At 40.8% G+C, this 25,724-nt stretch overlaps 1 protein-coding gene across 2 annotated transcripts in view; it reads left to right on the plus strand.

The window, feature by feature from the left end:
* AGAP1 (ArfGAP with GTPase domain, ankyrin repeat and PH domain 1) overlaps positions 54-25,724 on the plus strand; it is a 334,310-nt gene continuing 308,639 nt past the window's right edge. The window contains exon 1 of one of the 2 annotated variants that reach the window (XM_021400246.1): positions 54-263. In XM_021400246.1, coding sequence (XP_021255921.1) covers positions 101-263 — 163 coding nt within the window. In that variant the 5' untranslated portion in view covers positions 54-100. The remainder of the gene's footprint in view (positions 264-25,724) is intronic. The other variant, XM_021400245.1, reaches the window with a different exon arrangement.

Raw genomic sequence — 25,724 nt, forward strand, 5'->3', positions numbered from 1 at the left:
GGCGGCGCGGGCGGCCCCGGAGCCCCTCGGCGGGGCGCGAGGCGGAGGGCGCAGCCGGAGCGGGGGTCTGGCCGCGGGGAGGGGAGGGAAGGGGGGGACCATGAACTACCAGCAGCAGCTGGCCAACTCGGCAGCCATCCGCGCCGAGATCCAGCGCTTCGAGTCGGTGCACCCCAACATCTACTCTATCTACGAGCTGCTGGAGCGCGTCGAGGAGCCCGTGCTGCAGAACCAGATCCGCGAGCATGTCATCGCCATCGAGGGTGAGTCGGGGGCGGTGAGGCGCCGGGCCCCGTGCCCTCCTCGCGCCTTCCCTCGGGGGCCCTTGGCCTGCTGCTCCCCGGAGGGGGGGCTCGGCGGGCTCTCCCCCTGCAGCCGGGCAGCGCGGGGAACGGCAGCCCGAAGTTGTTGGAAGGGACGGTGCCTTCCGTCGGAGCGCCATGAGAAAGCGGGGGGTCGTTCTGTGCTGCGTGCTGAGGGAGGCGTGGGTTTCTGCTTTGGTGGTTGGGTAAACAAGGTGTGCGGCTGGTTTGCAGAGCAGGAGCGGTGTGAAAAACAGTGGCTTTGAAAGCAGGAGGGAGACAACAGCCTTGTGAGCTAGGTCTGTGTGTGTCTGTCCCCAGAGGAGCGCTACAGATGGACTCCCGAACTATTCATCATGTGCAAAATAAATTGCCTATGTTGCGAGCTCTGCGGATGTTTTTTTTAGCTACCACTGCAGGTAAAGAGAGTAAACAACGTTGGCTAGGAGCACGTGTTTTAAAAAGAAATTTGAGTTGTTTTGCATAGTAATGTAAAGCTGTGCATTGTGTGCTTTGCTGTTGAAGTAGCCTGGCACTGCTTTGGAAGGGATTGAAGCTAGCGGGGGATGATGCGCAGCATCTGAAATGGAGAGCTGGTTAAAGCGATCTTGGTTTGTTGGCCTGTCTTGTCCTTAGAGCATATGTCATGAAAAAGTAGCTGAATTGCCCCTTTATTCATCTGGCTGGTAAGCAGTGCAGCATGAACAAACAGACAGCATGGTATTAAACATTAATACCATCAACAACATTTTGTGGAGGGGGGAGGGGGCAGAAATCCTCTTTACCATCGCACACAGCGGGTCAGCGGGGCTGGCAGTGCCTGTCACACATTGAGGAGTAGAGCTGGAGGAATGCACAGCACTGGGACCGAGCAGGCACTGGAGGTTTATGCACATTGCCTTTGTACATTTACTTCCTTGAAGTGATGGTGAGTGGCTGTCAGCTCCTGGTAGCCATTCCTGTCCCTCTCCTCTTTCAGTGAGGAGCTGGAAACTTTATATTGTGGGAAGTACAACACAGGCACCACTGTTCCTTTCTTAGTATCCCTGGTATTTGGGTTTCTGTAGGATAAATGATGTGCTTCAGCAAAAAAACAGAAAATAAAGTATTTAGTGGCAATTAATATGTTCATGTGCTTTTAAATGTGTTGGTGCTTAGGATTTAGTGGTGCAGCCAGGTTTGTGTTGAAGTGGGAGGAGGATGTGAAGCATTGTGTGTAGTTATCTTCATAGCATGTGACTGCTGTCAGCCATGTCATATATTAGTGATTTGTTACCTAACTGTAACTTGGTTTCTTTGTCAGTCTCAGAGGCTTTAAAACCAAAATAGCAGCCTGCAAATGTGTTTTAAAGGCAAAGCTGATGAGTAAAATTTTCGTAGACAATTTGCTGTTGGACTTGCATTGTGCACTGAGTCATGGAACCAGTAGATCTGATTCATGGGAAAGATTTATCTAGAAAAAGTGCAGATCTCTTCTTTTTTTTTTTTTTTTTTTTTTTTTGTTCTGAGAGCTCTTGACAACTTAAAAGTTGCATATATTCAGAAACAAGCCCCTGGAAATCCACCTCACTCGTGGATTGTAACTTCACCAAGTTATATGTTGTGCTAAACCTCTTGGTTATTGCATGTAAGAAGAACTTGGAAGTTACGATTTGTTTTGCCTTGGAAGTCCTTACTGAGCTGCAGAGTTCAGTGTTACAGTGATGGTTCCCAAACAGTGCAAAGCCTTTGAAGCTCAGGGCATTCTGCTTTTTTCACTGATAGCGAAGAGTTGTGGTAAAATTGGCACAGGCTGAGATGAGAAAGTACTAAGTGCTGAAACAGTTTTTTCCAGTGGGGAAAAAACCATACCCTTTAAAGAATGTAGCCTCATTAGTTCAGGCTGCTTTAAACTGTAACTCCGACCAGCATATGCTCCTTGATCAGCTCAAGTAATACTTCACTGCTTGAGAGACATTTTACAGATCTGGAAGAGAACATACTTGGAATCTAAAGCAGTTTGAGACTTACTGGCGAAGTAAAGGCACTGTTACTTATTTACTGCCTTTCTTTTTCATTATAGAGTGTCATCGACTTACTTAGTCTTCCATTAAAAAAAAAAAAAAAAAAAGGGGGTTCATTGGCAGGGCAAACTCCTTTCTAGGACTTGAGTTCTATTAGAGGAATGTTTGGGCACACTGGCTGGATCAATGGCAGTTGAAATAATGCAAAATTAAACGGGTCTTGCAGCAGCTCTTTATATTCAAATACAGGAGTTGTAGCTAATAATCCTAAAAGAGCACTGCTGCGGACTGTTCCTAAATTGGGTCCTGAATGGACACCTGAGTATTTTTTATTTTTTGTACAGAGATTTCTTTCCTTGTATTATTCCGATTTAGGTGTGATAATTGGTAAAAGCATTTATGAAGTGTGGGATTGGTTTGCTAGTTTCTCCACATACAAAAATTGTGAAGGCAGTTACTTTCAGGTTGTTGTGTTTCAGAGTTGCAAAATTAAATTGAAAAACATGCTTCAGTTTTCTTATAATAAGTAGTTGAAACATTTTAGATGCTGTCATTTAGGCAGTTGCTTTTAAGTAAAAACTGTCTTCATGTTTTCTGTGGTTTGTGAGCTTAATTCCACAAACAAATGCTTCAACACTTGATCAGTATTTGGTGCGTCTTGTATCAAATATGTAGCATACTTAAGAATGGAGAGGAAGAAGAAAGAACGTAAAATAAACACATGAATGGACTTGAGCAGTCTTTACATTGACAGAAACATCTTGCATTTTCAAGATATCACTTCCTTAGTTTGTGCATATAGATGTGTAAGGGTAGGTAATAGATGGACAGCAGAAACAGGAGCTGATACGTTCAAAAAGAGACTAGCACTGTGTTGTTGTAAAGTTCGAAGAATCGTGCAAAACCAAAGAAAGGAAGTGAAACAGTCTGAAAACTTAATTTCTAATCCTTCATGAGAGGGTTTTAAAACAACTGAAGTGTCAGTATTTTCTTGGCTGAGAGTCCATAAAAATACTTTTGCTAATATACCTGTTACTGACAGATACTGATACCTCAGGCGTTGAGCTGGGATAGTTTGCATCCTTTTACACAGTGGTGAGCCCATCAGAACAGATCCTGCTGCAGTGTGGGGTTTGAGCAGATTTCTCTAACTTCTCTACAAAACCTCAACAACCAGACTCAAGATAATTGGTTTTAGCGTGCCCTGAAAATGATTTGACGATCTCCTTTGTGGTTTGTGGGTTGTGGGTTGTTTTTTTCTTTTATTTTCTTGAGGCTTTTTTTGGGGATTGTTGCTTTGAAACTTAAGGAAGTCATAGCAAGCAGTATTCAGCCAGGAAGAGGCTGTATTCCAGAGGTTTTTGCTAATTTTCCTGTTAAATAAGTGATAAATGTTTTGTGAATGCTACTTTGAGTTGTGAAATTAAGGTTATTAAATATTTCCCTTTGTCTTGGGACTCCTCAGGTCATCCCAGTGTTAGGGAGAAGACAAGATCTGTACATGTGGAAGTGACTTGTTCAGAGCAGGGCAAAGTTGTTGATGCATCACATTAGGGAGCAGGATAGATGGAAGAAAGTATAAACCTTGCTCTGTTTTTTTCGTCCATCATTTTTAAAAGTACTTTGTCTTGAAAATAGAGAAACTTAGTGGAGTGAAAACTCCTGAAGTGCACTTGCATTAGAGGCATCTGCCACTGTCTGATGTGGGACTCCAGTCTGGTTTTGTTACCTGTCAAAGCCATGCCCTCCTTGGAGCCCTTGCTTTCCTTGGAGCCTTCTGACTTTGTGGTATCTTCTTTCGAGTGTGGGGGCTGCCCACAGCAGTGGTGGAGTCCCCATGGCCAGAGGTGTTTGAGAGACGTGCGGATGTGGCACTTGCGGACATGGTTTGGTGGTAGAGTTCAGTAGGTCAGATTGATGGTTGGACTTGGTGATCTCGGAGGTCTTTTCCAACCTAGATAATGCTATGATTCTGGTTATTCATTGAAAATATGGGTTCCTTTCTTTAACTTACCAACTTTATGATAAGGAGAGGTGAATTGCTGCTGTAAAGTCTACTCTTTTTAATAAAGTGAGCCTTCCTGCAGGCATACAAATAGTTGGTGGGAAACTGCCAGGCCTTGTACTACAATCAGCTTTTGCTAAAAAGTTGTAGCAGTTGTAGCAAAGCTGCAACTTGAAAACAATTATAGTCGTGCAAAAAACTAAATACCAGTCACTGCTTTTACTTAGCTATTTTGTTGAAACAGACTTAAGATATCTTGTATCTATGGATCTCCATGCAAGCAAATAATTAAGCCTGGGAAAGAGAGCATTATGTAAGACAGTGGCACCCTTAAAACTCAGTACCACTCACTCTGTTCAAGGGTTTTTATTGTTGTGACTTTTTAAACTGTGAATCATGCCATGGGATTCAAAGTGATAAAACTAATGCTCCGAACATTCCAATAAATGATACAAAATCACTTTGCTTGGGAACTAAAACATTTACAAATAGTTTTGGCGGCTGATTATGACATGAGGGTAGTAACTTCTTGAGATGGTGTCTGGGCAACGATTTCACAGCACAGCAATCTTTCTTTCAGATTTGTGCGAGAAAGGGCAAGTGCTTTTTTTTTGTTGTTGCTTTTCTGGGGGATTAAATTAAGGTGATTAAATCAGATGAATCAGATGAGGTGCAGTCTCACCAGATTCCCTACAAGTATTGTGTTCAGTTTTGGCCTCTCACTGCAGGAAGGTTGGGTTTGGGTTGCTCAGATGTGTTCAGAGAAGGTCTGTGAAGCTGATAAAGGACTGAAAAACAGCACCTTCTGTTTTGGAGAATGATGGAATTTGGGAATGGTGCCTGAGAGGTAAAGAACTTCTTCAAACCTCAGCAATATTCAGTTTTCTACTGCATCGCAACAGGGAATTTTTGTCTTTACCAATAAGAAAAGTACACAACTGTAGTGGAAATGCCAAGTCATGGCCTGAAACAGTGATTGAGCAACTGGTGGGTAGGCAGGGCCAACTCAGGGGAGCTCAGGTGCATGCAATGAACCTGAGTGACTGGAAGGGGTGGAGCCAGGATCCACCCCTTTCCAGACCTCATTTAAGGGTTGGCAGTGGAGATCCACTGCATTGTAGCGTTACACTGATATTGAACCTTTTTGTTGTCCTGTAAAATATGGTGTTTAAATGTGATGAGAAGGTACGGTTCAGCGGTATTTGTAAACTCTCCAGCCTGTGAGCAGAGTGCGATGGATAGCTTTTGAAATTAAAAGATTAAACTAAATTTAAAGGATCTTAAAATCAAGAATATTTCAGTACTTTTTGTCTATGTGGAACAACTTCTTCAACAACTTCTGGACAGCTCTTGAACCAAAATTGTTTGCAATTAATGTGTATGTAGCGATAAGCAGGACTAACGCAATGGAAACAGCGTTACAAAAGGTGGAAGGAAAATACAGCGCTCACCCAGATCGGAAGATTTGGGGCTCGCAGGAAAAGGCTCCCACCAAGGAAGGATCTCCAGGCAGAGATCCTTCCTCAGGGGCAGTCAGCCCTTAAATGAGGCCTAAGAGGGGTGGAGCCAGGCTCCACCCCTTCTGGTTGCACAGGTGAATTGCCTTCACCTGTGCTCCCAGGGCTGACTGGGTCTTTCCTCCAGGTGCTCAATCAGTGGTTCAGGCCATGACTCAGCAGTTCGCATACAGTGTACTTCTGATTTAATTGTGGTAAGGTTATAGATATAGCATGAGTCTTGTGATTAATGTTAGAAATAAAATAACAGTGTGGTCTCACTTTTACACATTTGGGCTACTGTGGGAATGTGACGTAATAGAAAATTCCTTTTACGTTTCCAGTGACAAAGAGGAAGTGGGCATTGCTGGATTCCCTTGTTGGTAGAGTGCCTATTGTGATACAGGTGACAGTTCCAAAGCTTTCTGGAAGTGCTTGATGTCTATTGAAAATAAATTTAAAAAATATATGGAAGCGGATGCATTATTTAACATATTCAACTGCATTAATGCCTTTTCAGGGTCCTGACTATTGTCACACCTGGCGCCTATATGTTGCCACAAATGAAGGGTTATGAAGATGACAGTGCATTTCCAACTCTGAGTAACTTGGTGGGTTTTCTCTGTTTTTTTTCCCTCCCCTGTTGCTTCAGTGAACCACTTGTGGAAGCAAGTACGAAAACAGAGTAGATATGACTGAGCTGTATAATTTGTCTTGTTTAGCAGCTTTATTTGCTTACATAGTCAGATAATGAATATAAACCTAATCATTAGACAGCTATTTTATTTGCTAATTTGCCCTCCTTTACTTAAGAAAGTAAATATAGGCAAGGAAAGTGACTCCTTACACTACTGGAATTGAATCTGTAGCTTTGGCTGTATTGCGGTATGTCCGTGGGCTTTTTGTTTGTTTTTGAGAAGCTTCAGACTCATATTTTATGGTTGTTATTTTCTTTGTTCTTTTTGCATTATTTTGAAGGGCTGTTTACAGCCTGGGCCAAATTTGTTTGACATAATTTAATGTAAAACCTGGAGGAAAATCCACTTTGCCTTTAACATGGTGGTGCTTATATTCTCTGTTAAACTGAAATATTCTTTCTGTTAGTATGTTTTCTATGAATTTTTACCTCTGTATACTTTACATCTACACTTGGACATGTATCCAGATGGCCAAGAGGGCTAGACGGCCTCCTAGCTTGTATCGGAAATTGCATGGCCAGCAGCAAGATGTTGAGGAGACATATGGGTGTGATTCTGAGGAATGTGTGTTAGTGATGGGACTTGAGAAGTCAGATTGATGGTTGGACTTGGTGATCTTGAAGTTCCTTTCTGTCTTAGATCACTCTGATTCTACATTTTCCAGTAACATAACCAGAAGGAGGACAGACACAGCAAGATAGTTGTCACTGCAGAATTTTGTAGCATCTCGTAACCAGTAGTGTGAGAATATACGAATTCTGTTATTTCACTGCTTCCACTTAGCATGCTCAGAAGAAAAGCCAGGAAGCCTGTCTTTTAGGTATCACGGCAGCTGTCTTCTCTAGGGGAAATATGCTAAAAGCATGGCACTGGCTGCCAGTGCAGTCATTTAAATGTATGCCACTTATCTTCACACGTTTTTGTATCTGAGTTAACTAATTGTGAGCCCAAAATTGTGGACCTCGGCTGACCATGAGCCAACAGTGTGCCCAGGTGGCCAAGAAGGCCACTGCCATACTGGCTTGTATTAGCTCTAGTGCAGCCAGCAGGAGCTAGAGGTGATCATCCCCTTGTACACAGCTCTCATGAGGCCGCACCTCAGTGCTGTGTTCAGTGTTGGGCCCCTCACTATAAAAAAGATGCAGAGGCCCTGGAGTGTGTCCAGGGGGAGAGAAGGGCAACCAAGCTGTGAGGTGTCTGGAGCACAAGTCTGATGGGGAGCAGCTGAGGGAACTGGGGTTGTTCAGTCTGGAGAAGAGGAGGCTCAGGGGAGACCTTACTGCTCTCTGCAATTGCCTGAAAAGAGGTTGTGTTGAGTGGGGATTGGCCTCTTCTCCCACACAACTAGCAATAGGATGAGAGGAAATGGCCTCAAGTTGTACCAGGGGATGTTCAGGTTGGATATTAGGAAACATTTCTTCATGGGTGGTGATGTATTGGAACAGGCTGCCCTGGGAGGTGATAGTGTCAGCACCTCTGGAGGTGTTCAAGAAAAGGGTAGATGTTGCTCTGAGAGCTGTGGTCTGGAGCTGTCACAGGCATGGGTTGATGGTTTGACTACATGATCTTATTGGCCTTTCCAACCTTTCTGTAACCCAAAAAAGATGTCACAGGTTCTTAAAGATGATGATGACCGGCATATGCATTTGTACTAATTAATGTTGAAAACAAGTGTAGCAGACAGACTTACAAGACAAATCAGTTAGACTTCAGCTGCCTTATCTAAATTGTTTATACTACATTTTTGAAAGACAACTGGTATGCAGAATAGTAGTTCTTGGATAACTGCAGCATGATACTGGACAGCAGATGTCATTTCTCAGTAATGACACATAAAAGTAGTTGCCTTTGAGTGCAGAATTGCCTGTACTGTCATCAGAGACTAATAAGAATGAATCTGGTGATTTTAGGATACTGAAATGACAGTCTAGCACAGGAATAAAATCACTGATATGTGAACATTAGGTGGAGTGCTTAAGGCCTGGAATAGATTTCAAGCGTCTCAGATCAAAGCTGCTCTTCCTTTGGGCTGGGATAACAAAGATAATTCACTGAGAATAGCCTCAAGTTCTCAGTTACACATGCACAGGTTACAAAAGTTTTATAATGGATAGTATGTAAAACATTATTGCATAATATTGGCCTTGAATGTGTTTGAACTATGAAGAAACAAGCCTTTTGGTTTTTCTCTCTGTGTATGGGGTGAGCTTGCAGCGTGATGGGGAAAAAGCAATTCAGAATGCTCAACCCTTTTTGAATTGAAAGGGAAAGGTTTTCATGGGGATTCTTTGAAGACTATTTGAGACATAAAATAGGTTGAAACATAAAAGGTGGTTGAAAGGGTATAGTAAGAACGGAGAAGCTATATAGATGGAAAACAGAGCGTGTGGACAGCAAGGAAGGTAAGGGAATGACAAGCGTAGCATGGGTGAGTGCTGAAGCAGTTGTGGTGTTGGTCATTTGCTAGAAGTTAGAAGACTGCATAGCGAAAGCCTGGGATAGTTACGTCACCCGGTACTACCTTCCACTACTGAAGTTGCAATCTTCTGTTCTATGCACTTAACGTGTTTTTCTTGAGATGCTTAATTGATGACACTAAGACTTTATCTGGGTTTGTAAGTGAGATACAAAGAGACGTTTCAGATATTACCTGAAAGTGCTTGACACTTGGAAGCATCTATTTAGTGCAGTGGGATTACCCTGGGACTGAGGATAGACAGCTCCTTGCAGTGCTTGTCCTGAAGGATAGATGGATCTAACTGGGAACTTCTTATTTACACTAAGATAGAAAATGATCTGAAACGGTGGTGAATGGCTCTGTCTGGACATGATACTAACTGAATTTAGCTGTAAAGCAGGGGCTTTGCTCTTTTAATAACTCTACTGTTACAACTACAAGAAGATCTCTTGAAAACAAAACCTTTAGGAATTCTGAAAGGGTATGAAGGGGTAACTGAGCTGACATTTGATATTCTGCTTAGATTTGAATATTGATGTATCTTTTTAAGCCTAATGTAATGTTACAAGTTAGGCTTTGGTGCTTCATGACATACAAAGATTAAATAACTAATACGTCAGCTGTTGTGGTCTTTGTACTGCTGGTGAGCATCAGTAGAACTGGTGGGTATTTATGATCAGGTAGAGGTGGAAAGCTCTTGGAAAAACCTCCCAACTTAGTCCTTGTAAAAACTAGGTAGGTGAGAGATAGGAGCTGTGTGATTGCTAGGTGATGCATCCAGCTTCATACCTGCTGTTCTAGCTACTGTTGAAGGTGTGTTGAAGGCCTCATTGTCTGGAGAAGCATGGACTATGTATATTTCATTTAAATGACTTTGTTTAGAACAAGAATCTTAGCTTGTAAAACTGTAATAGATACGTGTGATAGTAAGATTTCTGGTAAAGCAATTACTAATCATGTTGTGACTAATAGCATTGTCCCTGTTTTTGGCTAGAAAGTGTTACTGATTGTATTGCCAAGGGTACCTAGGTGTCATCTAGATTAAAAAAAAAAACACCCAGTAAATAATGATAATAAAGGAAAATAATATTCTTTTCCTTTTGTGAACACAAACTCAATGATGTAGTAGAGATTTTCCTATTTGTCTTCTTTTTAAGTTTTTATGTGAGAACTTTGTTAGTATTTCCAGTGTACCCTCAAGTCTTACAGTAGAGTTTTTTCTTTTTTTTTTTTTGTTGCCATGAAAGAAGCCTCTGGAGAATTTGTGAGTTTGTTGCTTGAGTTTGGAGTTGAAAGACTTATGTGGGTTTTTAGGCAAGCATCGGATCCCTTTGTACAGGATGCTAACAGTGCACAGCTGCTTTGTGTTGTATGACATTGTCAAAATAGACAATGTTACTGATGTCCTCAAAATATCAGGAGAATCTTTAGCTGCAGGCTTTGTGCATTTACAGCTTTCCTGTAGATGTTCATCATCTTCCTGTTACTTCGGTGTGAATCTACAGGCTCACTATTGGAGATGAGTATTTGAAAGCAGGTTGTGGAAAGCTGTTCCTGCACCCTGTTGGTATCTCATCTCATTACTTTCTGATGCAAAAGATGATTCTAATTTTAACCTGTATTAACTAGTCTTCAAAAATACGTCACTGCTAAGGGATTGCAGCATTTAATAGTGTTCAGATATACAATGATACATTAGCTTATGGATGGGGCTCATCTTGCAAAACTGTATTTGAGGAGGGTGGAGCTGACCAAAAGGGCACAACTTGCTTGAGGCTAGAGATGTCCTCGTGTTCCCTGCCAGGGAAGGGAGAGGAGGTGGGAAGTTATGTGCATTAATCCACTGAGTAACAGTGCTAGGTGGGTTAGAGGCGCAAATATTTACAGCTGACACCTGCCATGGTAAGTGGGTAAAGCCATTTCAAGCTGGTATTTTAGCTGACATCAGGAGACTTAGATAACATAGAGTATTTTGCATGTATGAAAAGACAGAACTTCTCTGGGAATGTTTCGCTTACTGGAACATCTTGCTTCCTGCATAATGGAGTGAATTCAGTTAAAGAGTTGCTGGTTGATTTATTGTGCTAATTGAGGAGAGAGTTGATGTGAACTGCATGTATGTAATAATCACTTGCCGGTTAACTCCAAATTATTGTACAAAAGCTTTTATAATGGGGGTATTACATGTTTTTTAAACATGGTCAGCATGGAAACACAAGCAAGGCAGAAACCACCAGCTGTTAAATGCCTACTCTGTGTGGTCCATTTTAGTCACTGCAGCATTTTGGGGAAAGTGGAGTGGTTTTAATGCAGTCTCACCATAGTTCTTCATGCTGTTTAAACAACCTCTGGAAGTCTTTTCATACCTTTTTTTTTCAACTTGTCTGTTTGCGTTCTCTGTATAGTAAAGATTGTGCATTTTTGGGTAGTAAAAGACAAGATATTTTATTTGAATTTGCCTTCAGGTGTATAGGGCAGTCAGCACAGCAGAAACTGCAGCAGGTAAAACATCAGAATAAAACAAGTGGCGTCAAGGCAATAAGAACATGTTGGCTGTGTCTGATTCTGGTAAAGGAAGTGTGTGCTAAGTATTTGCTGGGCAAACCAATCAGCTATAAGCTGAAAGGCTTTTGTATTTCTAGGCTGGTAGGGAGAATCTGAGTGTTAGATTATGGGATACAGGAGTCTAGAGATGACTCTTAACTAAATAAGGAAAGACCCATTTGAGGAGAGCAGTGCAACAGCTGATTTAGTGTCAGGAGCTGCATAGGCTGTTGGTGGTGTGTATGGGATACCTGGACAGACTCTTCTTCTGTACCTGCAGTTCTGTTAGATAATACGTTCGTGATGTGTTGAAAATTCCTGACAGATCGGTGTTTGTCAAAACATATGTCACATCTACCTTGAGCTTAATATTCCTTAGTGATTTAGACACTAATGAATATAAAGTTTTCTAACTTGACACTTGCTGTGGGAGCAAGCCAGTAATCACTAAAATGAGACTGCAGACAGCTGAAACTACTTACTTAATTGGAAGGAAAAATAATGCACTTAAATACTGCTGTTTGACTGTAATTTGAATGTAGGCTGTCAACAGCAAGAGATAAAGTACATCAGTGACCTAAAAAATGCAAGTATGCCCCACTAGGAATTACTTGATGTTAGGTAATGACATGCTACTAGAATTAAAGCACAAATGTTTATATCCCTTGATTTGCTTACTAGGCCAGTCCAGTAGGTGTGTTTTTGTTGGCTTTTTTTGAAGCATCTTGGTAGACAAATGGGAAAAATCAGTTTTGCCAGGGTTTATAAAGAGTCTAGAGCAGCAAGGTAGCCTACAGGTGTTGTGTCAGATTCTTTTTTTGGGGGGGGAATTAGTATGTGAATAGGATGGCTTGCTCAGCAGCCCCGTTAGAAGCTTTTAAATGGCTATACCATCATCTTGGGAGGAAGCAACACTGAACTGTGGGACGGTCCCTAACTTCTGGGTTATCTGACAACCTGCAACTGTTTGCATGTAGTTCTTTTAACTTCTCTTTGCTTGCGAGACAGGAATATTGCTTACTAGAGGAAAGGGGTGCCTGATGCATGCTGCTTGCCCTGCTGTCCCGTGAGGACAAGTTCAGTGAGTCTCATACCGATAGATCCATCACAACTGGGATTAGAGCTGTTTAAGCAGGATTGATGAGGTGGTGAAGCTGCTTTTTTTTTTTTTCAGAAAAGAGCTGTGCTTACAAACAGATAACAGCACAGCTGTGTACATTTGTAGAGCCCTTCATGACTTGTATATTTTTGTTTAGGTCTGTTTCATTATAATCAGTGGATGGGGCCAGATATTGTTTTACTTGCTGTAATAAATCAGAGGTACTCAAATGAGTGTGCTTCACAAATTGCTTTAAAAGATTTGGTGATGGTTGCTATCAATTTTCCTGTATTTTCCTGTACATTTTGAAAGAACTTTGTTCTGAAAGTAACACAAATGTAAGCTGTCTTTATTCTCTCAGTTCCTTTTCCCTGTTAACTTGTTGAGTCAATGGTGAGACAGTTCGTGCCTAGGGATGCTGTCTGTGGGCCTCAGTGGTATAAAATAAAATGACAGAACTCCCGAGGCTTCTGGAATACCTCTTTTGTCCACTTTGAATGTGCGGGGGGCTTTAACTCTCAGTCTGGTTCTGCTTCTGCTCTGTATGAACGTGTATCAATGCTGAGTTTAGGACTGACCACTGAGCACCTGATTTAAAAGCAAAGGTTTTTAACTCTTAAGCTGTACTTGTTTAATTTCTGCCTTTTGGAAAAAGTATGATTTCACAGTTAATATGCTATTTTTTAAATGCAACTTCTGGGGAAAACAAACAGTAATGTATGTTGTGTTTAAGTGAAATGTGACAAGGGCGTATTTGCAAGAAGAGCTGTGTAAAGTACCTAGCTAATGACAAGCTGCAGGGGAGTCTGCTCTGGCAGCTGCAGGGCTGGGTGAAACATTCTCTGTACCTTTCTGCAAGGCACTTCATTTGTAGGCCTGTGCTGTCAAGTCAGCCTGAAAGTGAGCAAAGAACTCAACATTTATTTGGATATAAAAATTTTTCCTGTTAACATACAAAATTTACCTTAACATGGTGTCTTTTATCCAGTGGCAAAGCTGACTTGCATAAAACGAAAGTAACCAATTTAGCTTAGTCTGTATTTCTCTTTCAGAGGTTAAAGCTTTAATGTGAGAAATAGATACAGTGTTTGCTGCTATTGGCTCAATTCTAGTCTTAGGGGAAGTGATGTTTTGAACAGATGAAGCCTGAACTACAACAATTAACGCTGTCGTGGTACTGTGAGGGCCTTATGAAAGAATTTAGGCTTATGTATTTAAAAAAGATATATAGCATGATAAGGCCTCTTCAGGTTAGTCAGGCAAGCTAAGTTTGCAGTATGAGGGTTATATTTCTCTGCTCCTTTGTGATATAGAATTATTACAACTTGCATTCAAATTGCATTTAAAATGAAGTGATATACATCTTGGTTCCCTGTTTAGTTCTAGCTGTAAAGAACAGTGGGAATGTGAAGGGCTTTTGGTAAAGTTAAACAAGTCTGTAAGTTTTGGACAAATGGGGAAAAAAACAACCCAAAACAAAAACACAACGGCAAGAAAATCTGTATAGATCTTCACTGTCTTCTGAGAGCACAGTTTAAATAGATATGGTAGAAAAAGAGAATCCTTCCATCCCACTAGCTCTGCTTTACAAGTTCTGATTCTTTATAACCCATTTGAGTCTGAAAAATGAGTGATTGTTTACTAGGATAGCAAACTGAATTAAACTAGCTTAGACCTTAGGTGAGCTTCAGAGCTACTGCAGATGTGGCTCTGCACTGCAAGATTTGGGATGGTATTTTACAGTGTCAGAGGGCTACTGGATCTGTTTAGTTAGTTTTTAGTCTACACCTAAGCCTTGTTTTCCTTAAGCGGTAGTGGGGAAGGTAGCTGAATTCTCCGTAGAAGCTATTGCAACCTAGCTGATCAGTAGGCTACAAAATAACTTGTAATAAATAAAATAAATTTGTGTGTTTTGCAAATAATCGTGTTGAACCAGAGTTGCTTGTATAACAGTCTGAAGTTTCAATTTATCTTGCCAGAAGGCTAGTGTGTTATGTATCATCCTTATGATTGTTCTATTTGCATAATGCTCCAATTACAATATTGCTAGAGTTGTATTCTGTGCAAGTCATGCAGCTAAACACAATTTTTCTTTTAGCAAGAAGAGATCTATCATTGAGAAAAGTGCTGAAAGATGATAAAACACACTTACGCTTCCTAGATACTTAACATTTTGAGCTGAACACAATGGGGCATGGCTGAAGTTATTGCTAACTTGAGTGTCTGTTGCTTTCATTAAGTATCTGTTAATATTTGTAGTTATTAAGGAACAGTAATCTTCAATATTTCTAGGTTGTTCTGAATTCTTGGTGGACTTTGGCTGTCTGCAGCTGTTTCTTCTTTGGTGGCCAGTCAAGCTTTTTGTCAGGGACTTGTGAATTGGGAGCAGGCCCCTTTAGCAGACAGGGTGTACGAACTTGACACTCACTCCAATGAAGAGCAAAAGATCTCTAAAACTTGGTAAATATGTGCTATGTACTTGTACATTTTGCAAGTACAAGCTTGAATGAAGTGAGGAGCACTTTTCTGAAGTTAAACTGTCATCTTATTAAAATGCTGCTTGTTGCTAACTACTTTCTATAGCGTAATGCAAGCTGCCATTTTATGTAATGGGTGACTGTAGTAAGCACTGCAGTTCTTACAACAGAGAAGAGGAATAACTGTTGGCCAGAGCTTTCAGTTGTAATGCATTGGATGGTTAGCATGTTACAGAAAATGCTTATTTATCCCAAGGTAGGAGAGTGATTGAGTACCAAGTACATTTATCTTGGTGGCCTTGCACACAGTCTCTTGTATTAAAAACAGATGGAGGGCAGACAAAACTGGACTGCTCTGGAACTGCTACCTTTTTTCTGCAAGGTAGTGTGGAAGAGCATATTGTGTTTTAGAGAAGAGAGTTCTACCAACATATGTGTTCCATGCAAAAATTTATAAGAAAATTTTAGTGGTTGAAAAAAGATAAAGGACCAGCTTAGATCAGCCTTCTCTTGCTGATGTAATACTTTTCAGTTGTCCAGATCATTAAATGTTTTGGCAGGGTCACATCAAATCAGAACAAGCAAGAAATCATCAAAATTCCATCCAATCTAATTTGAATAGACAAAATGTCTATTCTTCTTCTGAAGTAAGGTGGAGGAGTTCCAAGTGTTCTTACTGGCATCAGTCAGACTATATCTGTGTGACACACAGTGATTTCAGATGTGGCAGTGATGGTGTAGTGGAAGATAATTGAAGACTGGATAAATTCTAGTTCTGCCTTCATCTCCCCCACCCTTCCTCCCATTTCATGAGAGACCTGGGCATGCTGGATCAGCTGGGGAAGGACAGCATCCATGGGAGGGCCCACCGAAAGTGGAAGAGTTTTAAACTTCAAACAAAGCTCTCATTACTGCCAAATTGCAAGGTATTACTGTTGGATACTCAGAGTATGCAAGTAGGAGGCGATTTCTTGCCGGTATTTAGAACGCCTCAGACACCTGCAACAAACCAGTTGGTGTGACTTGATGGATTTTTTTCAAAGTGGCTGTTAGTTAACTTGTATGACGTGTTTGGTGGCCACTGTGACTGTACTGTTTTTTGAAACACATATGAAGTCAGCCAAGAGATGTGCTGAAATTAAATGCTGTTTTCTGTCTTTGGTACTTTTTGTCTAGTACTAGAAATGTAAAAATGTCAAAACAAAAACTCAGAGGTGTGAATGGAACAATGCTGTTTTGATGAGTAGTATCAGGAAAGTCTCATTAGAGAAGTAATTTTGTCAGTTTGTGTGCATCTTTACTGAAGAGCATGGTTGGAGACTAATATCACTTGTAAAGAATGCTCTTTATTAAATTAAATCATCTTCCAGATGACTTGAATCTTAAGTTGTAGGTGAGGCTTAATCAAACCACATTCCGCCTTAACACTACAAAGTGTTGGCCTTCTTATAATGCATGCTATTCACATCTGCTAATTTTGGAACGTGTGTTCTTGAAATTCTAGTAGTAGCTACATACTTACTAAAACTGAAAATAAGTGGACTTTTTACTCCGAAGAAGTTTGGTGTTTTTGTTTGTTTTTTTTTTTTTTTACTATGTGTATTCAGAATTTCATGTGTTGAATTGCTTAATTCTATCTTGGTTGATGCTCAGGAATTCTTGACAGAGATGCTATTAGGTTTCTGTTGAGCTGTGTGGTATGAACTGAAGGCAGCACAGCTGTGTGTGAATGTGCATTAGATGCCAGTACTGGTCCTGGGAGACAGGGGTTCAGTGTGTCAAATAACTTTTGTGTTGGCATCTAAATGAAAATGCAGTTGGAATTAGTATATGTGCATATGTTCTGAAAGATGAACTAGCATACTGAAAGCTTGCTTGGATTTCACAACAACTTGCTTTGTTTGCACTAAAAGTATTTGACTTCTATTTGTCTTGAGAAACAATGAAAAAATCTGATGCCAGGTTGCTGCTGTCTTAGTTTGAAAATAATGGAGTGATTCCTGGAGAATGGTACTGCTAGGTTTTTGCATGTGCTGGCTGTAACAGTTTGCCTGTCTTGCTGCCACTGTAGGATTGTGAGGTATTGCTGGAGGCCTGTTTAATACACCTTACTTAGGTGTAAGAGTGAGAGCAAGGCACAAGGTATCAGGTAAGATGAAAACAGTGATTTGTGGGTTTTTTTTTTGGTTGCTCTACACCCAGGAGCTGGTGATGCTAGCAGAATGAACTTGTGTGCTGCTGTCCTGCAGCGGATGAACAGCTGGGCATGTAGTATATGATCTTGCTATCAAGGGTCAAGAGCAGTTCAGTGAGACCAGAAGCAAGTGGCTGTCTGCTCTGGTGTCTGCGTGCCATTGTAAGAGGAAGCTGTAGCACCTTGCATGTGCTCAGCTCCTCGGAAGCCTTACCCTAAGGCTGTCTGGTGCTTTGTGCCTCCAGTTGTCACAGACACTGTAGTTAGCCCTTATGGGAGTTTATTGATCTTGGGCTTTAAAACAGTGTGAATTGGCCTCTGCTGCTTGTGGGCTTACAGCCTCTCGCCGCAGTTGTGCAGAAGCTGAGCAGTGTTCTGTTTCCACCAAGCTCTCCTCTCTGGTGTGCTTGTTCGTACCTGTGGGCTTCTGGCTGCAGGAGGAATGAATGGAAGTCCTGCGTGAGTCCCTGCTTCGGAGGAGCTTGCTGCCTGGGTAGGAGCTGGAAGGGGTGTAGCAGTTACTTTCAGGAAGCCTTGGAAATGGGATCACTTTTGTAATGACGTGATCTGAAGGGTAAACAATTCTTCTGGCTTAAGTGTGAACTGAGCAGCACCTAAGCTGTGTGAGGAAAGGGCAGGCAAAAGAAGCAGCATTTTCTGGTGGAGTTATTTCATTCAGAACTGGAACTCTGACTCTGATTTGGTTCTGGACTGGGCAAATTAGATAGGGTGTAGTAGTGAATAATCACCTCTGTAAACCAAAATATACCACTACAGGCGTTCACCTGGTTCTGCCATTCAAAGCCTTAATTTACTTGGAAACATTCAGACCCTTTTTAGAAAACCAATGTGCCTGTGATTACTGGTCTGCGTACGGATCACACATGCAGACCAGAAACAGCGATCACTCTTACCCTGCTGCTGCCTGCTGCTCAGAGTTATTCTGTTTCATTAGGTTCTGCAAATCAAGAGAACTACTTTGCTATTGAAAGAGTGATGTCTAAGGTTGATTGCTCATGACTGAGTAGCTTGCAGGAGGAGGTCATAAGCAAAACAGTGATACCTTCTAAGCCTTTGATAGAGGCATGCTTGACTGTAACTGCTGGCAATAAAAGCTGCAGTAATAAATATCTCAAAGAAACCAGATCCCTTTACATTCTCTGAACGGTATGTGGTTTATTGAATTCATAGAGTTCTGGGAGAGGCATGAAGAACAAGTTATTGTGACAGAGCAGGAAGAAGAAGAGTTTTGTTTTTGGATTAGTAACTGTGCAGTGGGAAGAGCTTACATTGACTTTTAACAGTTCAGTTAGGTTACTCCAAGTTTCAGGAGACTCCTGTACTACCATAGCTATTTGGAACTTCATGGCCATGTATTCTTTTTCCTTTCAGGAATGACAGAATTGGGCTAATAATTAGGCATTTTCTTAAGTTTAATAATAATTACTATGGGGGGATGTCAGATTCTTATTTCTAAGCACTGGTAAAGACAATTAAGAAAGATGCCAATGTACTGATGCTCTGCCTTGAGTTTGTGCTTTCAACTTATGCTTGGTATTAAAAGGAGTACACTAATTGGTTAAACGTGGTTAATGAGAATGTGATGTCTTTGCTTATTTTTAGGCTTAGGTATATATAACCTTGTTACTTTTTACTTTGTTAGAAATAATAAGTTGGTGTTGGTGGTGTTACAAATATTAAGGTGATTGCTTGAGAATGGGTTTGTTTATTAGTTTGCAAGTTAGCTGCATCTGATTTTTTTTTATCTGAAATCCAGATAGTGGTCTGAATGAAACAGTGCAAAGGGACTGGCATGTTGTCCTTATGTTGTACCTTTTTGCTGTCTGTGATTCTTCCTGTTCTGAGGGCTGAAGCAACCAATTGTCACACTATTGTATCGATCCACCTCGCTCTTAGAATGAGTTTCATTTAACACAGCTCTTTTGCGCTATAGCTAAGGAAGATGAACAGAGTTGCTTGTATCAGTATGGAAGCTTGTGAGAACTTAAAAATGGATTACTGAAGACAGATGTGCTGTGGTGGAAATGCTAAGTCATGGCTTGAAGCAGTGACTGAGCAGCTGGTGGGAAGGCGGGGCCAACCCAGGGGAGCTCAGGTGTATGTAATGCACCTGAGTGACTGGAAGGGGTGGAGTCAGGATCCACCCCTTCCCAGACATCATTTGAGGGTTGGCAGTGGGGCAAGGATATCTCTTGCTGGAGATCCCTGTGCACCTGAGGCCTTCCAAAGGTAAGCAGATTTTCTTCCTTTGTTTCTGTGTCTATGGCTGCTGCGTTTGGGCTTGTACTCACTTGCTGCAGAGTCTAGGACTTTGCCACCTCACTATTATTGCTGTGCTTTCCACCACACTATAGCATTACATGTGCTTAGTGTGTTTTCCATCTCTAGCTTTGCACTAGTAGAAGAGGTAGTGAGTAGCCTGAGTTGGTTGTTGGCTAGGGAGCAAATGTAGAAGTGAATAACAGAAACTCTAGGAATTGTTGCTGTTAAGAGTGGGTTTCAATAGGGAATGGATTAATTGAACAGGTCAACTTACCTTAAATTGAACAGCCCACTTGAAGGTAGGCTTCGATTGTCTGCTTGTGACCTTGCTGTCTGTTGCTTTTGTTGTTGAGCTTGTCGTTCCAAACTAAAGCTGCTGGGAAATCAGTCCAGCCTCTTCTCCATAAAGGAACTTCTGTGCTACAGAGGAATCCCACCTGCTTGAGGTGGGCACCATGGCAGCTGAAGATGCCTGCTGAAAACCAACCAAATGGTCGTAACGTAGGAATAAACTGGGAATACTACAGCGGGTGATAACGCAGTATGTTGGACGCTGAGTCAGTAATCTCCCTGATGTGACTCTTGTGCTAGAGAAACAAGGTAACAGAACCTCAACACTTAACAGTACACTCAGAATTTTCAATCTCTCTAAAGTTAGGTAGGATATGTTTAAAAGATCAAAAAAAAAAAGACTGCAAGTCAGATGTAGTGTGCTGTTGACTCATGTTCATTTTGAAAAATCATTTGGAAAAGAATCTTTAGGGCACCTTAATCTGGGGAGTGAATAAACAGGGAGCTAAATTCTGTGAGGTCTGTGTCTTCTTTTTTGGGACTGAACAGGTAAATCATTTATTACTGGCAATAACACTTAGAGTAACCAAGGTCAAATTTTACTTTCATACTGTGTACCATAAACCTGTCTCCTAAAGTACAGTGCCTATTCTTTAAGTTGAACTGTAGCATGCATGAGAAACATACTAAGAATTAGAGTGAGAAAGGAGTGAAAAGGGACCTAAACAATTAATTTTGTAAGAAGTAATCAGAACATGGCTTCTGCCTGTGGTCGTGTTGTGCCTCAGTAGTGTTATCCAGTAGTACTATTTCTGGATCCTCTCTTTTCTACTTTGCCTGATCTGAGACGTGTAAGAAGCCAGGACTAAAGCTACACATAGAAGTGGTACTAAACTTCTCTGTCAAGGAAAGACCAAGTACAGGTGGTGAAACTTAAAGGCTTGCGAATCAGAACAGGACTTAGCTTGATCTGCATCAAAAAGCTCAAGCAATGGTGGTGAATTTAGATGAAATATCCCTATTACACTTAGTATAGGCTGGTTAAACAATAGTAAGTCTCAGTGATGCTGGCTTTATGTACCTTTAAACTTTGCTGTTCATGAAAGCGGAAACACCAGGTTAGGCCTGCCTGGTAGGGCTTCAGAGGTTTGAAACTTGGCAGTATCAGTTGCTATTCCAGAGAGAAAGAGGCTGTAATTACTTGAATGAAACATAACCAACATCTGAACAAAGTAGATGCTGAGGGCTTAACGCCAAATGTGGATTTCTGCTTGAGCAGATGTAATTACCTGGACTTTGTACTGGATTGTTTGGCAGATTAAATGTCCACGATACTGCAAGATAACAGTAGGTCACAGTCCAAATGTTAGGTCCCTAAGAGTGTATATTCACAGCTGTGGTGATAAGTCTGGTTAATTGAAAACTAAATGCATAATTTCAAGTTATAGGTGTAAAAACATCAGTTCCAGTTTTCAGTAATGGTTATGTGTGAAGTCAGTATGAGGACTTTACAGTGATAATAACCTTTGGCAGTAGTGCAGGTGATATTTGAGTGGAACCTGTACCTTTTTAAACCTGTGGGACTGCTTCTGGAAGCCTGACGCAGTTTCCTTCCTTCTGAAGTCTGAGGTATACAAGTGTCATGCAGTGCTATGTTAAGAAGTATTTTTCATACAGGTCATCAGGCCAAGAACTATATTGATAGTAGGCAGCTGTTCTCCAAGATGTATTGACTGCAATATAAAGCTGGCTCATCATTGTATTAAGTAAATAGGAGGTCTTTTGTGAGATTTATGCTCAGTATCCAGCATCAGTGATCGTGGATACCAATAGCTGCTTGTGTTGTATTTTCAAAAATCCCTGGAGAGGCATGGTCTGAAAGCCCTGGGCTGCTGAGCTATTAGTTCAGCTTGTCTGAGCCACCGTGGACATGCAGCAAGGCTGTGGAGCTCCTGGCTGACTGACTGCATGGTCAAGAGTGTGGGCAGAAACTGAGATCGCTTGGAATTCCTTTTTCTTGTGCAAGAGGAGAAAGCAAAAGAAGCTGCGTTTTTTGGGTGGCTGAAGTTGCGATCTTGAAGAGCTCTGTAATTCTGACAACTTCAAATGAAGTCTTGACAGTGTGTTTAAAACAGCATTATATGCATGTTGGTAATGAACGGCTTCTGCAGCTTTTCTTGGGAAGGATGCAAGTCGTTGCAAAGGGGTTTGAGGAAGATAGCACATCAAATTTGGGCCCTTTATGCAGTGCGTGTAATTTTATGTTTGTATCAAAGTTTTTGCTTGTGGAAGTGATGAATTGAAGAGGTGGCTGATGCATGCAGTCTGGATCTAGAAGCATTCAGAAATGCTTCATTGGGATACATCTATTGCAAAAGGTTGTGCAGCGAGCAGTAGACTTCTATGAAGCCTGGATGAGCCTTTTCTTTTAAAAGCCTGAGCAAGAAATGCACTGTTAGCAGTTATAAAAGAGCTCTGGACTTAAAAACTCAGGAGAAACACGCTCATTTTCAGTTTAAAACATCTGGAGAAAGGTAAATGGAGTGTTCGGAAGCAGTTAATGTAATTCATGGGTCCTCATTGTTTGTCTGGAAGAAGCTTTTAGAAATGACTGCAGACATCTGCAGTGCTCTTTAATATTTGATGGGCTTGTACAATTCAGCTTACAGAAAATTCATGACCTGCTCTATTTCTGTGAGTCTGGTTTGAGAGGGCAGGTTAGGTGGATTCCTTATCTTCCTACTGCAACGTAGCTATTAAGAGAATAAATGTTTTGTTGCAGATTTACTTGTAAAACATTCTTTTTGTCATATCTATTAGCTCTGTGTCCAACAGAATTTTTAGGGATTTGAAATGGAATCATGTTCTGCCAAGATGCTTGTTTTGCTCATATTTGGAATAAAAGAAGCAGTAAGACAGAGATTTGTTGCCTGATACTGCTGAGATTCTTATTGCCAAAGAAGTTATTTTTACAGCTCTAGGAAGACCAAGTTCTGAAATGTGTGAGAACCACCTCAGCATGGCTTTATGTACAAAAAGGCTTTTAGTGCAAGCAGATGCCAGTCAAGATGGATATCAAATCTGTAGTAGTTTTCAAAGCATGATGCTTTCAGTTAGAGAAAACCATGGAAGTATGAACTTGTTTTCAGTCTGTGGATGCCTTAAGCTTCCTGTTTGATGCTCTTCAACCTTTTCTCTCCTTACTCTAGCAAAATAAAACTGACAGTTGGCTTCATCACATTGCATGGATGGCTTAGAAAATTCTCAGACTTCTGATAAGAAAGAACTACACAAACATTGAAGTCAATTTTGTCATCAAATTTCAGAAAAGGAGAAAATACAGTATCTGATGAAATGTTTCAAAAGTGCCATTTGTTCACAGCATTTCTTTCTGAGATAATGAAAACAATATTGAATTTACATGGTAAGATTTTCTCTTCTTAAAGCTGTTCAAATTTTTATTGTGCCTCCCTGTTAAGGGGTACCCTGTGCATATGGTAGCCAAGTAGAACCAGTTGTAGGGAAGGGGTGATTTTTGGTACTACAGATGACCGTGATATGTATTAGCTAAATAGGTTGTGCTTCATTTCTGAACTTCACTCCCAATGTTAAGTCTTAATTCTGTAGCAGATGATGTCAGTTCTCCTTGCCATGGGCAGCTCTCATAACCAACCAGTTGTCTGTAGTCTGTCATGAAGAGTAGTGGAATCAGGATGTTTCTGTTCAGGCCGGATGTCCCTAATGTCACCTGAGCATTATTTGAATAGTTCAGATGAAGTTTATCTGTAAGGCAAACAAATGTGTTTTAGGGTTATTTCAAGTAATGAAATACTGGTAAGTGAAGTGTTCCTATTCATGACGCTGTTGTAATGGTACTAGCTGCTTCCTCTGGGAGAGCAAAGATGAACAGGTGTTGGATAGCAGAATTAGCTAAAAGATCCTTGTTGTTCTTCCAAGTTGTCTGTCAGTACTTGACCGACGTTATGGAACCCTAAATTGTCAATGACTGCTTCCAAAGGAAAAAAAACAGTCAAATTCTGATGTGTTGAGGAGCAAAGGGAAATCACTAGCATTGGATTCCTTGTGAAACTACATGCAGGAGAATTTGAAACTGCTTGTTTCTCCCTGGCTGGCCTAGTCTAATTTAATGCCAAAAAATGCTGTGTTTTCAAGGAGTAGTGTGGTAGGAGAACAGGATAGTAATATAGAAATAAGATTCTTTTTCTGAAAATATTTGAAGGAAAAAACTGAAATAGTCACTTTTGCTGTCCCCCTCCCCAGCTCAACTGTATGTATTTTAGTGGTTCTCTCACAAAGGAGTATTTTTGTAAATGAGGCTGAGCAGGTTAAATAACTGTCAGCAGCAGGGTAGTCGTATTTGCTGTGAAGAGTTATTGAAGTAGAGATGTTAGTTTGATACCTTTATACTTTATTAGGAGGTAATAAAAAAAAATGGGGGGGGTGAAAAGTCAGCTGGCAGAGTTTGTGTGATGCATGCTATGGTTTCATGCAGCAGAGGCAATCTTGTGGTGATAGAACTTTCAGCTTCTTTTTAGAAAACCCTAAATTGAACTGCAGATATTTTCAGTGTAATAGTGGCAATAGCAAAGACTAATGTCTGAAGATTTTTCTGAATGCTTGCTTAAATTACTCAATTGAAAATGTGTTGTGATGAAAAGTTTGTAACTAATAAAGTCCAGCTGCATGTCCAGCAAAAAAATCAGCTAATTTCTGGGACCTTAGCGTTATTTTCATTTTTTTCTATGTAATATCCACATTAAGAAATTCAATTTTCTGGCAGCTCAGCTTTCTTCACAGCAGTAGCTGGTAGGAGTAAATGCTAGCATAATAAGGATGGAACAGTGCTCACTGTATGCTGTGAGATCTGATAATGCACCAAATTTTATGGTATTTTCTTCAAGTCATCTCTTTGTGAAAATGAATGTGGAAACTTTAGAAATAAGCATCCCAAACTAATAAATCCTAAACCCAGCCTTTCACACTTTTCTGCTCTTGGCAGTGAGCACTACTTACCTTCTGCACAATATGCACTCTGCCATGTTGGTCAAAACATCGTGTTTGTCTGATACCATCCAAGAGAAAAATGGAGATTTAAACCCATCAGTGCTTGAATGCTGTTCTCAGTTCTTTGCTGAGCTCTGGATGAATGTAAGTCCTTGCTGATACTATTTACTCTGGTAGCGTTGCTAGATAATCTCATTCAATGTCAGCTTGTGTAAGAGTCACTGAGATACGGAATGAAAGATTTTGTTGATTTTCATCAGCTTTTTGACATTGTAGCTCTCAGCAGCATTGGCACCTCCTTCTATCTTGATGAATGAGTTCAGCAACCAGAGTTCTTTAGACTTCTAAGGAATTTCTTCACTTTCAGAAGCTTAGGTGATGAGACAACAATATAAAAGTCAGTTATGTTGTTTTGTCATTTGTTTTCCTCTTGTGTAGATTACAAATGCCTGCTAGGATTGAAGGCATGAGGCAGTGTTAAGGGCTGCTTTGAGTATAAGTAGTGGATTTACAAATGAATTTTATGAATTCTGCTGTATCAAAAGGAATATTGTCAAGCTGCTGGAAGCATCCTGTCTCTGGAAATGGGAGAGGAATTCTGATGAACTTCTGAATATTCAGGCTATTCAGAAGAATTGGAGCATTTCATTTTTGCAGGAACTTCCATGATTAATTAGAAGTACTTGTATACTGGGACCTGTACAGTAAACTAAGGAAAGAGAAGGAGCTCTAATGAGCAGCAGGATGTTCCAGTATTTTCAAAGGGTTTTAATGTAATTTTCTATGTTTAATGCTTAAAAAACGAAATAAACTCATTGCTTATGTGAATTACGGATGAAACATGCCACT

This window comes from Numida meleagris, chromosome 5 (assembly GCF_002078875.1).
Source record: "Numida meleagris isolate 19003 breed g44 Domestic line chromosome 5, NumMel1.0, whole genome shotgun sequence".
In the NCBI taxonomy this organism is placed as follows: Eukaryota; Metazoa; Chordata; class Aves; order Galliformes; family Numididae; genus Numida; species Numida meleagris.